The sequence below is a fragment of the Ochotona curzoniae genome, unplaced genomic scaffold (assembly GCF_017591425.1).
Source record: "Ochotona curzoniae isolate NIBS_2020 unplaced genomic scaffold, NIBS_Ocur_1.0 contig_2723, whole genome shotgun sequence".
Classification (NCBI taxonomy): domain Eukaryota; kingdom Metazoa; phylum Chordata; class Mammalia; order Lagomorpha; family Ochotonidae; genus Ochotona; species Ochotona curzoniae.
In genome coordinates, this window is record NW_024465573.1 from 11,163,551 (window position 1) to 11,181,173 (window position 17,623).

Genomic DNA, 17,623 nt, shown 5'->3' on the forward strand with positions numbered 1-17,623 from the left:
TGTATTACGTATCTTCTTGATCTCTTATTTCCCTGTGATGACAAAGGGACAGTCAGGAATCTTTAACATTGACTATTTCAGTCTGTCCAAATAAGAATATATATGGGTATTGGAGATAGATGTATGTCACATGTTTCTCCTTTTAAAAAACATTTTTATCACTAAATTGGGAATCATTCAGTTGAATTGGGACCAAATGCCCTTGGGATTCATGCACTGGTAAGCCCTATGCAGCAGATAGTCAGCTAGCTGTATGGTGCCTTTATCCCCATTCCCTGTTTTATTCCCCCTTCCCCCACCAGATACTCCTTTGTTTTTCTATTTTTTTCCCACTGTATATATGCTGAAATATATTATATGGGTTTCTAGAAGACAGAAAATTTTAATAGTGTGTGATGGCATTTTAGCACACTAAAAGTAGACCTGTATATAATGTACCACCATTCCTGATTATATTCCTACATCAACTAAAAGCAAATATATGAAATCTTCTCCACTGAGTAAGAACCAAGCTCCCAAATATTATTAACGAAGGAAGAAATTTCTGTATATCCTGTCAAACAATTTTAGTATGTCTCTCTGCTTGAACCTTCAACCAACTTTATTAGGGTTTAGGAATACTTTCCTGATATGACATCAACTCAGAACAAACAGTAAAACATGTTATTCATATAAGAAAGCTCTCAAACAGAGGGCTGACTCATCTATAGAAATTACTTCTATCCCTATCTCAGATGCTGGAGAAAGAGGATTTAATAATTTAAAGCCATGTTATTCCTACATGAAGGTAGAATTCTTTATTGGTGCTATAATCTCAATCATTTATTTCTACTGGTTTTTCTAAATTCCCATTATAGTGTATCTTCATTTCTCCAATATCCTTATATGTGATTAGCTGGATAAATACATATATCACATAAATGCATCATTAATATAATTACAGGAAAGAGTAGATTTTACTTAAATATACTAAATCTTTTTTTATTCCTGGTTTACAGAGCTGTAGATTCTGCCTTGCCTTCACCATTGTCAAAAAATGAACAAAAGTGTCAGAAACATCTCTTAACCAAAAACAACTGTGCCAAGGAAATGAAGGAAAACAGTGGGGCACACCAGGCTCCTAGGAAAAATGTATTCCAGCTTAAACTAGAGGAAACTGAAAAACTTCTAAAAGATCAACACCTCAGCAGCTTGCAAGTATGAAACTATAAGTGTTATTAATATTTTAATTTCTAATAATAACTTTACCCCCTCCTTTTGCCTTATTTTTCAAGGCTAATGTATGGCATTAGCCAAATAGGCATGAAAAAAGTTTTATATAAATTAGCACAAATTCATCACAGACACTAGAGAAGCATTTTTTGGCTTTTTCCTTGTGTATTTTTTTCTTCATGTCTCTTCTATTTCAAAAAATAGGTGCTTTGTAAATGCTTTTGTAAAGATATTAAAGCAGTTTATAAATGCAATATAATATAAATGACATTGTTTAAAAATATTTTACAAAAAAACCTGAAAATTATAATATGTCAGGTTCATACAGAAATATGACAGATTTAGCTAAATGGTGCTTCTAATTTATTCCTAGAAGAACATTTCCTTTATTACTTTTTAAACAAATGAATATAGATTTCAGCTAATTTTTCTATGTGTTCACAGACTTTATTTTTTTATGAATAACACATGAGTTTTTTTAAGGTTTGATGGCTGTTATAAAAGTAGTTTTACAGTTAACCTATAAATTATACATCAGAAAAAGCATTGAGAATACAGCATGAGTAACTTGATTGATTAGCAAACTTAAGCACAAGTATATGTCAGTCACTAAAAAATACTTTTAAAAACAGCTCATTAGAGATTTAAGTTACATGACCAAAGGGGTTTTGTGTTGATAAAGCAATCTTAGTTTAGAAAAGAATGATAAACCAGTTTCAGCAATGATTTAAGATCTTTAGACACTTTAAAAATTACAATTAATTGATTAGAATCACTTCCTGTGTATAGTAACGTGAGTTTACAATTAGAAAACATTTATCACAAAGTTGTAACTCTGTAAAAATCTCTCATAAGAGGTCGCTAACAGGAGATGACTATTCATTGCTTTTGGTGGGCTCTGCTAGATCAAGATACAAAACAATTTTGGCAAGCAATGGGGTTTTTTATGTAGATGTTATTTCGCTTATCTCTTATCTTGCCCCTGTTGGCTAAAAGGTGGGGGAGGGAAAAAATTTAAAGTGGCCTTTGAGAAACTACAGCCACAGGGTGCAGCTGATTTAACAGAGAAAGCAGAGGGTGGGCAGGGAGAGCGATTGTGACTGCTGTTGTGGGAAAGGGGGGAACTTTGTCCTGGAGGTGGAGGAAGGGGAAATAGGGGCAAGTGATTGGGGTTCAGCATATGAAAGAGGCTGAGCAGGGAAAGTAGAGTCTTCTGGTGTGAATGCTTAGAAGTCAGATTGGTTAGGGGAATAGTGAGTTAAGAAGGCTGAGAGTTCGTAGTGTGCTAGAAGAACTTGAGAGGGAAAGCAGGATTGATGGAGGGTGAGAATGGAGAAAAAGAAGGCTTAAACATAGGAGAGATCTCTGTTTATCATTACAGTGACAAATTATCTAGATCACAGAGATTTTGGAGGTCAGATTGAGTCAGTGTCTAATTTGTGTTGAGTCCAGCTGCCTTGCAGAAGAAAATTAGTTGGCATGGCTGGAAATCTGAGAGTTACAGGGTTTTGAAATTTTTAGCAAACAGCCAAGTAGCAACTCTAGGGGCCTTGAACTCTCCAGCCTAGCTGGATTATTCAGAGCCCAAGGTGGCAGGATTTTTGTAACCTCAGATTTTCATAGAGGGTGAGGCCCAAGAGCCAAAAATCTAGAAAAGAATCTGTTGAGAGGCGAGAGGTTGCATTTACCCATCACTTGAAACAAGTAGTAGACCAACATTAACCTGGTTGGAATAGCCTGTGGAGTCAGCAATGGCTGAGAAGCTATGAGAAGTTTCCTTCACAATTAGTCTGAGTCAGGATCAAAGAAGTGATTGTGGCAGCTCAGATCCCCAGTGGGGAGAGACCCTCACACAGAGGGGGGATGAAAGGCAGGAGAGAGGAAAAAAGGCAAGGTGGCGAACAGGGTCCCACCATGTGGGACGACAGCCTGGTACGGTTTTCCCAGTTGAATAGAGGAGTCCACAGGGGTTGGGTGTTCAACAGTCATCCTGTGGCCCTCACCTCCAATTTGTTGTGGAAACAAAGAGAGCTAGGAGGAAGAAGAGGAGTTCAAAAGAGACATGGGTTCCTGAGGGCAAGAAGCACTTGGGCAGGTAAGCAGACAGAACGAAGAGTGGGCTTGGATTGTAGACAGAGGATCTCTTTCCATTTCCCCCAGCACCTGCAGAAGTTGAAGAGATCTCATAGGATATCAAGATCCAGAAGGCCACTAAGCAGCAACTTAGAAAAGTTGTTTAGAGTATTGAGGCCAAATTTGGTGGTGCAAAGAAATGAGCCTTTGAAGTTTTAGATTAGATATGAGTTGAAGTGGGCCTAGATTTGCCAGGGGCAGCCCATTGGGGAGTTGGGGGCAGGGAATGGTTGAGGTGGTCACACCCATGAGGTGGGGGTGGGGGAGAGTCCAAAGAGGGAATTAAAGTCCAGTGGTCCAGTAGGGATAAGAAGAGCATCCTCCTGCTATTCCCTGTTGGATGGACAATGGTCACAGGCTACACAGGGGATCATCATCACCACCTCAGTGTGGGGTTCCCCCAACACACTGGCCCGGGACCAGGAGTCCATGGGGGAACTAAAGTGCCCAACATCAGGCTTGCAGCAAACTGAACTCCAGGGAAAGAGGCTTTCCCGGCAGAATGAACCACCAGCCCAGGTTCTGCCCCAGGTCCCATAAAAAGAAAGGAGAACTCATCCAGTTACCTAGTGTTGTATGTCAGGATAGTGATCAGTGAAATGGAAGGTGACTCCATAGGGTGAAGGTTTCATGACCAAGGAGGCATAGGATCCCAAGGCAACTCAGATCCCCCCATAGAGGAGGGCAGATCTGAGTCACAGTGCCAAATGTTAGCTTTTGGGCCACAAAACCACACCACAGGCTGGGAAGCACTCAGAAGATCTACTGGCAGTAGCCAGGGCCCACCAGCAAGGCTGTCTCTCACAGTGAAAGAGCAGCAGCCCACTGGTAGAGGATGAAAGCGATTGAGAGAAAGCGAGACAGTCTTTTAGTGTAAATAAGGGTTTCATCAGTCAGAGGCGAGAGAGTCTGACAAACTGCTCCCTGGAGGGAGGCAGTCTGGGACCACCTCCACACGGCAGAGTAACCATGTGAGGGAAATGGCCCAACATATGAGATTCTTAACTGGTTAATATCAACATTCAATTTATAACCCTGGTCTGATTCAAATAGCTAACCAACCAACAGTAACAAGGTAAAGAAAGGGAAAAAAAAAGATGTCTGCTGCCGGTGCTGATTGTGTCCTTCCTGCCACAATCATCTTTAAATCTGAATAAAATATTTGAAACATCTGTTGTTAGACATTGGGTAGGGAATGATTTTGGAAAAGCTAAAACAATTAGCAAACCCTCTGATCCTCCTAGGCTTTCTTCCAAGACAAATTCTTTATATAACACTCCAAAATTCTACAAATAACAAGTCTACCTGTCAATAAAAATACTTAACGTTGTCTTAAAGTCTATGAAATCTAAACATACAATATACTGCTGACACAATACAGTGTTGATACAGTGTCAACAATGAATCAAAGCTTATCAGAGAGCAGAAAATACAAACCATAAGGGGAAAAAAGCCAATGTATGAAAGACAAAATGGCAGTGATAACAGAAATAACAGCCAAGAGATTTAAACCGTCCTGATATTTTCAAGTAGATTTGAACATAATGAAGAAGGATTTTTTGAAGGTTTTTTTTGTTTTGTTTTGTTTTTACAATTTATTTTTAATTGGAAAGTCAGATTTACAGAGTGAAGGAGAGACAAAGATCTTCCACCCACTGGTTCACTCCCAAAGTGGTCGCAATGGCCAGAGTTAAGCTGATCTGAAGCCAGGAGCTATTTTTGGGTCTCCCACATGGGTGCAGTGTCTTATACCTTTGAGCTATCCTCTACTGCTCTCCCAGGCCACAAACAGGGAGCTGAAAACGAAATTGAGCAGCCAGGATACAAACCCGTGCCCATGGAGAATCCCAGCACGTGCAAGGTGAGGACTTTAGCCACTAGGCTACTGTATCAGGCCCGGGAAGGTATATTTAAAGAAACTAAATAGACCTTCTGGAACGTAAAAAAAAAAAAAGAAGAAGCTTAGGCCCAGCATGGTAGCCTAGTGGCTAAAGTCCTCTCCTTGCAAGCATCAGGATCCCATATGGGCTCCAGTTCTTATTTCAGCAGTCCCACTTCCCAAGTGACTTGGGAAAGCAGTCAAGGATGGCACAAAGCCTTGGGACCCTGCACTCACGTGGGAGACATGGAAGATGCTCCTGGCTTCTGGGTTTGGATCAGCGCAGCTCTGGCTGTTGCAGTTACTTAGGGAGTGAGTCATCAGATGGAAGGTCTTTCTCTCTGTCTCTTCTCCTCTCTCTATATATTTGACTTTGCAATAAAAATGGATAAATCTTTAAATTTTTTTTTAGAAAGCTATATTTCAAACAGAAAGCTCATTTTATAATCACATAGCTTGTAGTAGCCACATGAAAAGTGGCAGATGTTTCAGAAGAAAGAAAACACACAAAATTCCACTTGCTATTATGAAACTTCAAGAAATTCCCTACACTAAATGGCGTGGTAATGACAAAATTGTTTTCTAAATTATGATTTGCATAATTAGGTATAGTTACTTTAGGAGTTAAATTAACACAAGCATATTTTACTATGACATTTTGTTACCTTTCTATTTGTTTATCCTGGACACTACAAAGAAATATATCATGTATGTACCCATATTTTTATGGTCATATTTTGCTGTTTTGCATGCCAAGAAAAATTAAACTCAATGTTGAGTCCTTAATTTGAGAATTTAAAAGTTTTTTGTTTTTTCAGAAATTTTGTGATGAAGTTAATCGAATAACCAATTCTGAAACCCTCTCAAGTGTTGACAGCCTGGAGGTTGGAGAACGTGAAGAAATATATTTAGCACTTAATGAAGAACCTTCCACATCTGTCCACCCAAATTCTTTTTCCCTTGGATCTACAAATCTACAGTCAGCTAATAACGCAGACTACTTTGTTGAAGATAAGTTGTCATTCTCTAAGACTGAGCATATAAATAATTGGTTAACAAATTTAGATGTTCCAATTTCTCATACTGCGGTACCTTTCTCAGATATTTTAAGTCAACCTAGTGTTGTGCCTTCCAGAGAACACTTCAGTAGTAAAGAACAAAGCCCAGGTACTTTGAGCAGAACCACGGAAAGAGCCACAAGTCCTGCTAATAATTCAGAAGGCTTTGTGTACAGTATACCTGTGTTTGTACTCGACAAAAAAAGTGAAAAACCCTCTGAACCCAGTACCAAGAGGACAAGTGACTGTACTTCTAGAGCGTTCCATAGTGAGAGGCCATTAGTTACTGAGAGCCCAACATTTAAACTCAGTAAAGCCTGGACTGCTCCAGATTGCGTAGCTCAGGAAGTGGCTGCATTTTCAGACCAACAGAAACACTCAGAACTAACTCAAGCAAATATTATTACTTCAGTTCCTACTTCATTAGTAATGACAACACCTATATTTCTGCCATCTAATACACAGTCAGCTAGGCCTTTAGCAAAACACAGTATACACATAAAAGAAATCAATCCAGTGCAGTGTTCTGATAAGTTAGATGAATTCAAAGATGTTAAAGATGAAAAGGTAAAATATAATTGTAATAATAAAGAGTTGCCTTTATTTTCAGACAATTTTCAACCTGCCCATATACCTCACAATCCTAATTCAAAAGATAAAAAGCAAAAAACTGAGACATCAATATCCCTGTCTAATATAATTCCTAATTATGATTTAGTTAGCCAACACAAGAAAATGAAATACAACATTCATGAGAGAAATAGTGTGAGGTTCCTTAAAAGTATTTTAAAAAAGGAATCTAAATATGAACATGATTATCTTAAAGCAATTATTATAAATCAAGGCTTTATACTTGGAAATCAAAAAGCATCAGCTATTAGAGATAGTATTGAATTAACAAAACAAAAAGGGAAAAATGCAGAAATCCCAAAGACTATTAAAAAACTGAGGTGGTTTGACGAAACTGGCGATAGAGAAGACAGTGCTGGGGATGGTCCCTCCATGAAGAATAGAGCAGAAGTCATCCAGCAGTGGTCTCCAGAATCGCCCATGAAAAATGATGCTAACAGCAACATCATTAGTGTTCCAGCTTGTGCTGCAAATGCAAATGATAGAATGAAGCCCAGTGATATTTCTGGCTCTAGCAGTGTTGGTGCTTTAGAAAGCAATGAGCCAGATCATGTGCCTTTGAACTGTTTTCTACCATCAGGTTATCATTTTGCTAAACAAGCTTGGTCAGCCTCAACTAAAGAAGAAGGTAAAATATCTGTTCATAATGGTGACTCTAAAACTCAGAAAGATGATCCACAAAGAGGCGGGACAAAAGTCATTAGAAGAGCAGCATCTGCCAAAGTCCAGCCAGGCAATATACATACAAATAGAAAAGGCACTGGCGTTCAACCGTTGTCCACAGGCAAAGCCAACACATTTTCACAAACTCAGGGCAAACTCATTGCACCTCCACCCCCTCCTAAACCTACTTCAGATATTAAAATCGGTAAAAATAAACAAGTGTTTCACTGTCAATCAGCCATTCCTGAAATGTCTCAAAATACTGTTGGATGTAATTATTTTAATTCAACACATTCACTTCCAACAAAGCATAATTTGAATCAGTGGAGGCAAGAATGTGGTCCTCAATTCTCAGAAGCTTCTGCTGACCTAGTCACTGTGATACCATCTCTACCATCTTACTATTCCTCTGAGTGCCATACTTTACCAAAAAGACATCATTCAAATGGCACTCAAATGATTACCCAGCAAGATGGGACATTCTATTGCACTCAAAGAACTCCTGTTTATGAAGAAAGTTGTAAGCCTGGAGCTCTTAAAACTATTGAGGAAGAGTCAGTTTTCTTGTGGAAAACAGGGAAGAATATTCTACATCAAAATGGGAGGCCTACCGGTAAGTATAAATTTACATATTTTTACAGATAAAACATGCATTCTTTAAAATTCCTGTGAAATGTTTGTTATTGAAAGATACTAATGTGTGCTGCATAAAAATTAATAGTCACAAAGTAGCCTTATGGAAACAACTGTCTTACTATATGTTGTCTGAAATTATAATTTGCATAAGCTTTTACTAGAATAGTTCAAATAGTGCTCTCCTAAAATCAGACACTTTTGCCAGACTCCATTTTTTCACCTTGCCTTTTCTTTCTTAAAGAGGGAAGCAAGGAATAGGCTATGATTCTCGTTCCATATTGTTGTGTTGTTGCAATGGCAGTCAAATTTTCTTTCAAGGAAAACAGTGAAAAATATTGAGGCCAACACAATGGCTCAACTGGTTAATCCTCTACCTACAAGTGCCAACATCCTTTATGGACACTGGTTTGTGTCCCTGCTGCTCCACTTCCCTTCCAGCTCCCTGCTTATGGCCTGGGAAAGTCGTGGATGATGGTCCAAAACTGTGGGACCCTGCACCCATGTGGGAGACCCAGAGGACACTCCTGGCTCCTGGTTTCAGATTGGTTCAGCTCCAGCCTTTGTGGCCATTTGGGGAGTGAAACAGTGAATAGATGGTCCTTCTCTGTCTTTGCTTCTCTATATAAAAGTATGCCTTTCCAGTAAAAATAAATATTTAAAAAATAGTAAAAATACTATTCAAATCATCCTAAATAGACAGATATAGTAATAATGTATAATTTTTAAATTTTACTAAATTGAATTGTTAATGTATATACCTAAGTTTCCCCATTCAGTTCCTAAAAATCAGGCTGCTATGCAATTATCTGCTCATACAAGTCTACTTAAAACTGCTCATGGAAAAAACCAATTATAAGCTAATTTTGGTGTAAAACAAATTTGAAGTCCACCCATAGTTGTTCATATTATACCTTTGGCATGAATTTTTGAAAACTGTTCATACACTGATTTTCATGTAAGGAAGAGTAGGATACCATTGCCTTCAAAGTTTTTGAAAATTAGTTATCTCTAGAATGCTATTGCTCAAATTACCTTCTTGTAAATAACTTTCCTCAGAGAGTATGGAGCAGAATGCATATATTTTCCTACCAGGAAGCATGATTGCTTATTGAGAAAAGCTTAGGGTAGGAGGGAAGGGAGAGTATAAGTACAACTTTCCTTTTTCCAACAGTACAAATAATAATTAACATGAAGAAAGTTCAAGGTTTTATTTCTGTTAGATTATGGACTTTTAAGGACAAGGGATTATTTTGTGTATTATTTTATCCCCAGGTCCTAACAATACTTGGTACTTGGTAGACATCAGACTTGCTTGCATGCGTGAAGACAAGCCACTTCAGTAGCTGAGGAACTACATGCAAAGACTGTCATCTAAAAATCTTATGAAAATCTATAAAAATTTAAAATTTACCTAAAATCTAAAAAATTCAATTTTTATGTGTATATTTTTTTAAATTAGAAAGTCAGAGAGTTCCCATCCACTGATTCATTCCCCCGGTTTCTACAATGACTAGAGCTGTGCCAGGGCCAGAGAAATAGCTAAGAACACAATCCAGGTCTCTCCCATGGGTGACAGGAATCCAGTTAAACCATCACCACTGTCTCTGGAGTCTACACTAACAGAAAAGTGGAGTCAGGAGCCAGAGATAGGAATCGAACCCAGATCTTCCAGTGCAGGATGCAGGGCATCTTAAGCAGCATCTTAACCACAGGCCAAATCTCATTCCTAGATTTTTAAATGTCCCTTAGTGAAATTTTGTTTTCTCCTTACCCAATCATTTCACAATGTAACCTTTGAATGTTTGAGTATTCTCAAGAAAGGAAGGACTCATGCAATTCAAATCTCTAAAATAAATCATTGTAATCTTTTTGAGTCTCGATCAGTCACAGAATATGCAATTTTAATTCTGGACTCACTTAAATCTTTTTAACAAACCTGAGAAAAGTCCATTTTTTTTTAACTCTGCAAAGAAGGAAACATAATTGTCTTGTGTCGAAATAGTAGAATTCACAGTTAAGTTTTAGTGGTTCCAGCTGTTATTCTTCTCCTGCTCATTATTATTATTGATGCTCAACATTACTATTGAGCAGTTATATCCCAGACCCTGAGGTAATCCCCAAAAAGCTGGAGAACATAGTTTGTTTTTATTTTCAATTTCCTAGTAATATAAAAAGAGCAAGTGTCATGCATTCCATAAAGTTTTAAGAAGACAATCACACGTCCCTCACTCTTCCGCTTCCTGAAAATACTATCCCTTCCCTCTCTTCAACAGTATTTGCACACATAGAATGCTAATTCACTGTGTATTCACAGGCTTGCTTTCCCACTAATCAGGACACTCAACAAGTAAAAAGTAGGAAGACCACGAGGTCATGTTACCACTGGAGTATAAACACTGGCCAAAACAGTCAGTCATGATATCCTAATGTGACCAGTTCATTCAAAACTTCTTTGTGTGTTCTGTAGTAGCTGCCACCTATCAGAGAAGATATTATGTTTAGCTTCTTGAAGCTGGCTTATTTCACTAAGTATACTGGTTTGCAATTGCATCTATGTTGTTATACATACAAGATTTCTTTTTTTTTATGGATTAGTAGTTTCCCATAAAGTATGTATACCACATTTTCTTTATCTATACATCAGTTAATGGCACTACAGATAGAAATTTACTTGCTATTCCACACCACCAGCCCAACAACTATTCTTTTAAAAATATGCGTATACACAAAACCAAATAAAACCTAGACATTTACCAAAGAATTATGACTTGCAGTAATATTAGGCAACAATAGATCTTTGTTCCGTTCAGCAGAGCCAGTAACTTGGACAGGGAGAGGGTCTGGGGATGAAGCACCAACAGGTGACCAGTGATGGTAGCAGTCTGCAAAGTCTCCCTTTATTGCTCCTTCACCTCTCCCCCTACACTCTTCCCCCGCCCCCACATCCTCAATTAGCAGGATATAGGATACAGATGAGTCCAATTAGTCTAGGTATTTTTAGCCACAAGCCCAGTTCCTGTTCCTGCCCAGCCCAATGAGTGCTAATCAACTCCTTAAACCACAACAGATCTTTGGAAATAGTTTTTTTTAAACATGGTTTTGGGCATATATTTTAATGGATAAGTAAGCAAACAGTAATCTAGGACTATGAAAAGAGTTGTTTTGTCTGAACATAAATTAAAGGAGCATCACCCTGTGAGATGACCGCTGTGAACAAATACCTTAAGCTCTCTTATGAAAAATAAGAAATAAAATGGATAGGCTACAGTTGCAGGGATGCTTCAGAGTAAGGAAGGATTTAAGCTACAATGGAAGATGATGCCCCTTGGGTGGTGATTCCTCCTCACTGTACTATTAAAGCAGATGGTGGATGTTCACCTGTGACTAATTTAGACACGTGAGTTAGAAATTGAAATCATTCTAAAATATTTTCTAAAGCACTACCTTTGTGAATTTCTCCAATATTTTATGTTTCCAATTTAAACCACTGCTGATTTAAAAATAGCCTCTATGGGGTCGATGCCATGGCATAGTAGGCCAAGCCTCTGCCTGTGGTACCAACATCCCGTATGGGTACTGGTTCATGTCCAGCTGTTCGATTTGCAATCCAACTCCCTGCTGATGGCCTGGGAAAGTAGCAAAAAATGGCTTAAGTCCTTGGATCTCTGAAAACATGTGGGAGATCAGAAGAAGCTCCTGGTTTCAGAACAATCCAGCTTCATCTCTCTGTCTCTCCCTCTGTGTGTGTGTGTGTGTGTGTGTGTGTGTGTGTGTGTGTGTGTGTGTATGTGCGTGTCTTTCTTTTTTTGTAATCCTGCCTTCTAAATTAAAAAAATATTTTTAGGGCCCGGCGCAGTGGCGCAAGTGGTTAAACGTCCTCGCCTTGCACGCCCGGGATCCCATATGGGCGCCGGTTCTAATCCCGGCAGCCCCGCTTCCCTTCCAGCTCCCTGCCTGTGGCCTGGGAAAGCAGTCGAGGACGGCCCAAGGCTTTGGGACCCTGCACCCACGTGGGAGACCCGGAAGAGGCTCCTGGCTTCGGATCGGCAAAGTATCGGCCCGTTGCGCTCACTTGGGGAGTGAATCATCGGACGGAAGATCTTCCTCTCTGTCTCTCCTCTCTGTATATCCGCCTTTCCAATCAAAAAAATAATAAAAAAAAATAAATCTAAAAAAAAAAAGATATCACATTTATAAAAATATTTTTTTTCCAAATTTTTTTTTTAAGATTTATTTTTTTTTTATTATTTTTTCATTGGAAAGGCGGATATACAGAGAGGAGAGACAGAGAGGAAGATCTTCCGTCCGATGATTCACTCCCCAAGTGAGCGCAACGGGCCGATACTTTGCCGATCCGAAGCCAGGAGCCTCTTCCGGGTCTCCCACGTGGGTGCAGGGTCCCAAAGCCTTGGGCCGTCCTCGACTGCTTTCCCAGGCCACAGGCAGGGAGCTGGAAGGGAAGCGGGGCTGCCGGGATTAGAACCGGCGCCCATATGGGATCCCGGGCGTGCAAGGCGAGGACGTTTAACCACTTGCGCCACTGCGCCGGGCCCAAATGTGATATCTTATTGTGATTTAATAGTCAGACATCTTTGAGGCTCTTTAGTAAAACTAACATATGCAGAATTGTATGTGTAACCACAGATTTGGCGACAAATACCACTATGAACTGTATTTTTTGTTTTTGCCATAAGTGCAGAGATTCTTGACCTTTTTTGACTAACTACTGATTAATATTTAAGTGTATGTTTTGAATAGAACAATACATAAACAATATCAAGCATACTTGTCCTGTTTCTGGGATCAATATTCTACAATCCACAAAGCATAACCCATACACAAAAAAAGATAAGTCACAAAGATAAATAATCCAACCAAAAGTTTACAACAGTGTTAACAGAATTTGCCTTCAGAAGCTTTATCAACAAGCTAAAAGGTGACATAAAATCATGTGGTAATAGCATTTCATCAAAATTTCTTTAAGGTATGTTTAAAGCTCATCAGGAGCTTAGGTGTTGTGGCATATGGGCATATGGGCTAAGCCACAACCTGAAACATCAACATCCCATCTGGGCATTGGTATCACTGCTCCACTTTCCGTTCAGCTCCCTGCTAATGCATCTGTGAATGCAAGAGAATGGCTGAAGTGCCTGGGCTGCTACCAGCCACATGGGATATTGAAAGAAGTCCCTGGCTTTGACCTAGCGTCTCCCTGGCTACTGTGGCCAATAGAGGAGTACACAAGCAGGTAGAAGACTTCTGTCTCACCCTTTCTTTCTCCCTAACTCTGCCTTTCAAATAAGTAATTTAAAAAATCTCTTCTTGGGGCTGGTATGATGGCATAACAGTTGATCCCTAACCTACTGACACCAGCATCCCATATGGACACACGCTGCTTCACTTTCTGATCAAGCTCCCCGTTTATGGCCTAGGAAGGCAGCGGAGAATGGTCCACATCCTTGGGACCTTGAATCTACATCAGAGACGTGGAAGAAGCTCCTGGTTCCCAGCTTCAACCCGCCCAGCTCGGGCTGTTGCAGCCATTTGGAGAGTGAACCAGTGGACAGAATTATCTGTGTCTCTCCTTCCCTCACTCTCTCTGTAGCTCTGACTTTCCGAGTAAAATAAATAAAATATTTTTCAAAAACACAATATCCTCTTCAGAAAAAGAAAGGTGGGGATTTTAGAGGAAAAGAAGCTGAAGCATTCCAATCAGACTGTGTATTGTGGGCCAATTTATCTCACTAGAAACTAGCATTTAGCATATCAAGCTTATACTCATGTGATTGGGAATAAGCCTAATTACAGTGCTTGTTAAGCTGTGAGTAATGACCCATTAGTGTACTGTGAAAGCAGCTTAGTGACTGGGGACTTCTCTATGAAATCTAATTTTAAAATTTGAATATCCACAATAGAAATTATCAGTAGGAGGCAGATGGTTTTTTTTAAGGCTGCCTGTATCCGATAGCAGGGTGCATGATTCCAATCCCAATTCCTCCACTTTCCATATCCAAGTATCCACTGTGAGTTCCATGCTTACAATCTAACTTCACGCTAAGCCTTCTGGGAGGCAACAACTGATGGCTCATGAACTTGGTTCCACCTCCGCATTTTGGACTCTCTCTCTCCTAATCAGAACCAGAGGCACACGTGGAGCTGTAACCACCTCAACTTTGTAACAAACATGAAAGTAAATATTTTTAAATGCAAAGAAAAAGAGAACATGGGTCCCTGGCACCCATATGGGAGACTCAGATGGTATCCGCAGCTCCTGACTGCTAGAGGCATTTAGCAAAGGAACCAGCAAAAGAAAGAAAGCTCTGTCTCCCTGTCACATAAAATGGAAAGGAATGTATTTTATAAAACTATGTGCCTATATTTATTTTTCTTCTGGGTCATAATGCAGCATATATTCTAAAATACAGTTTAAGTAGGTATCCATGAAACACAGATCAAAATATAACTTACTACTGACATAATAGTAAAATTTTAGAGTTTACAGCCCACCTGATGAGCTGACTCTCAGCTTTGCCCTCTACTAGTTCTGTGACTTTGGTCAAGTTACCTATATTCTCCTGTGCTTTGATTTCTTTATCTATGAAAGTAATAATGATAATAATGCCAGTAAACCTTAGGAGAATGTCTAGCAATTTATGAATGCTAAATATTAGATTATTTTTTACTCAAAGTTGATGTTGATTTATTTTTCCACTTTTCTTAAAAGTTGAAGGATTTTTTTGTATCTTTGCTAATCCGTATGTGGTGGTATATACATAAGAGTATTGTGGTATACAAGTATATACACATGTGTAGCTATACATTTGTAGCTTTAGTACCATAGTTAATGTGGATTTACTTAAACACTCAAACCCATGTTCTGAAGCATATAATCAAATTCCAGGACTGAAAATATTTTAATTTTTTTCTCCTGCCTGAACTCTTTGTCTTCTGTTTTTTTTTTTTTTCTTATATTATACTGGCATTTGCTTAAGATTCTGCTGTCACAAGAAGAAAACGAATTGTTGGAAAAAAGCAGAGAAATCTTTTTGCACAAAAAAGGCAGAACGCTGGATCTGTAAGACAGAAGTACAATGAACAAATTAATGTGAGTGTTGTAAAAAATTTCTATTCAGTAGTGGAAAATTCTTTGGAAAACAGTATTCTAATGGAGTATGTTTTTTCTTCAAACTGTGTATGACAATCTTCAATATAAATACAATCAACAGCTTTTGTAAAACAAATTTGGAGCATCTGTGTTAGGAGCTCATGCTTTATTGCCTGTACAAGTACAGTAAAATACTGAGAAAGGTTTTACATAAACTTGTTATCAGCAAAATTAATTACTTATATTTTGTTATTACTTATAGCCATCTCTAAAAAATTCCCCAAAAACATCAAAGTTATTTAAACATAGATTTTTAAAAGATATAAAATTAGTCATGAACAGAAGAAGCAAGTATGCTAATCATCAAAATTAATTTAGTCCCCTATGAATATCCTGTTTGGTCTGAGATTTATAGAAGACATGGCTAAAAGGGAAAATTAGGTGAGCCAAAAGATACGACTAGGAATGCTATTGAAAATACAGAATTTTAAAAGTTATTTTACATTGAAAACTTTTGTAGATCTTGAAATATCTAACAGATATATCCCTAATAACAGATAAAGAGCAAATAGTTTCAAATAGCTTTTTGAGAAAATAATCATCAATTAAACCCAAAAGCCTGATAACAATTTTTAGTTGGAGGTGATCTTGTTAGGGCTAAGTAAATGTTACCAAAATACAGCATTTTCTAGAAGTCTAACTTGATCCAGTGATTGACTATAGAGGTTTTAAACTCTGGACCCAGTGCGGTAGCCTAGTTGCTGAAGTCCTTGCCTTGCATGCACTGGAATCTTGTGTGGGCGCCAGTTCATGTCCAGGCTGCTCCACTTCCCATCCAGCTCCCTGCTTGTGGCCTGGGAGGGTGGTGAGAGGTACCCCAAGGCCTCTGGACCCTGCACCTGCATGGAGGACCTGGGGAGACTCCTGCCCCTTGGCTTCAGATCAGCTCAGCTCCGGCCATTACAGCCTCTTGGGGAGAGAGCCAGTGGATGGGGATCTTTCTGTATCTCTTTCTATCTATATATCTGCCTTTCTAAAGAATTTTTAGTTCTTTAAAAATTTATGACTTTTAAAAGGATTTTAAAATCTAAAGGGACAGGGCCCGGCGCAGTGGCGCAAGTGGTTAAGTCCTCGCCTTGCACACCCGGGAGCCCATATGGGCGCCGGTTCTAATCCCGGCAGCCCCGCTTCCCTTCCAGCTCCCTGCCTGTGGCCCGGGAAAGCAGTCGAGGACGGCCCAAGCTTTGGGACCCTGCACCCGCGTGGGAGACCTGGAAGAGGCTCCTGGCTTCGGATCGGCATAGCATCGGCCGTTGCGCTCACTTGGGGAGTGAATCATCGGACGGAAGATCTTCCTCTCTGTCTCTCCTCTCTGTATATCCGCCTTTCCAATAAAAAAATAATAAAAATAAATCTTTAAAAAAAAATCTAAAGGGACAAGCAAATAATAATTCACTTGTAGTTTTTTCTATAAACATTACTTCTGATTTTTTAAAGAAAACTGCAGCATAGGCTACCCTATAAAGAATTTATATTACAGGGCCTGGTGCGGTAGCCTAGTGACTAAAGCCCTACCTTGCATGCCTGGGATCCCATATGGACACTGGTTCGTGTCCAGGCTGCTCTACTTCTCTTCCAGCTCCCTGCCTGTGGCCTGGGAAGGCAGTCGAGGACAGTCTAAAGCCTTGGGACCCTGCATTCAGGTGGGAGACCTGGAAGATGCTCCTAGCTCCTGGTATCAACCAGCTTAGCTCCAACCGTTGCAGCTACTTGGGGAATAAACCAGCAGATGGAAGATCTTTCTCTCTCTGTCTCTCCTTCACTCTGCAAATCTGACGTTCCAATAAAAATAAATTAATAAATCTTTAGAAAAAAGAATTTGTATTACAAATTATAAGCTGAGAATTCCATCATTTGAATATTATAGAAATTATTTATTTTAATATGAATAATTATTAATATGGAGAACAATCAGCCATGTTCTAATTTACCATTAGATAAATAATAAACTGATCCGTTCACTTTAACGCAAAACTGATTAGTTAGTTAGATTTTTATGTGATTATAGTCAACCCTGTCACCAATATTCATATTGCTTAGTAACAAACATGGTACTTTATTACAAACAAATCTTCTTAATTACAAATATAATAATGTCTAATTTATCATTTTTAATTTTCTTCTCATCAGTCAAAATTCATAGTGAACCCACTTTTTATACTTTGTTTTTATTGAAATTTTAAATATAAAAGTGAGACATAAAAAAACAACAAAAAAGTGAGACATAGTTATAAAAAATAAACAAAT

The 17,623-nt window shown here is 38.9% G+C and overlaps 1 protein-coding gene across 1 annotated transcript in view; it reads left to right on the forward strand.

Annotated features, from left to right (window-relative positions):
• The window catches only part of CEP126 (centrosomal protein 126), a 56,008-nt gene that overhangs the window by 19,753 nt on the left and 18,632 nt on the right, over nucleotides 1-17,623 (forward strand). Inside the window, exons 5-7 of the mRNA XM_040977219.1 lie at nucleotides 999-1,197; nucleotides 6,043-8,188; nucleotides 15,204-15,316. Of these exons, the coding sequence (XP_040833153.1) occupies nucleotides 999-1,197; nucleotides 6,043-8,188; nucleotides 15,204-15,316 (2,458 nt within the window). The remainder of the gene's footprint in view (nucleotides 1-998; nucleotides 1,198-6,042; nucleotides 8,189-15,203; nucleotides 15,317-17,623) is intronic.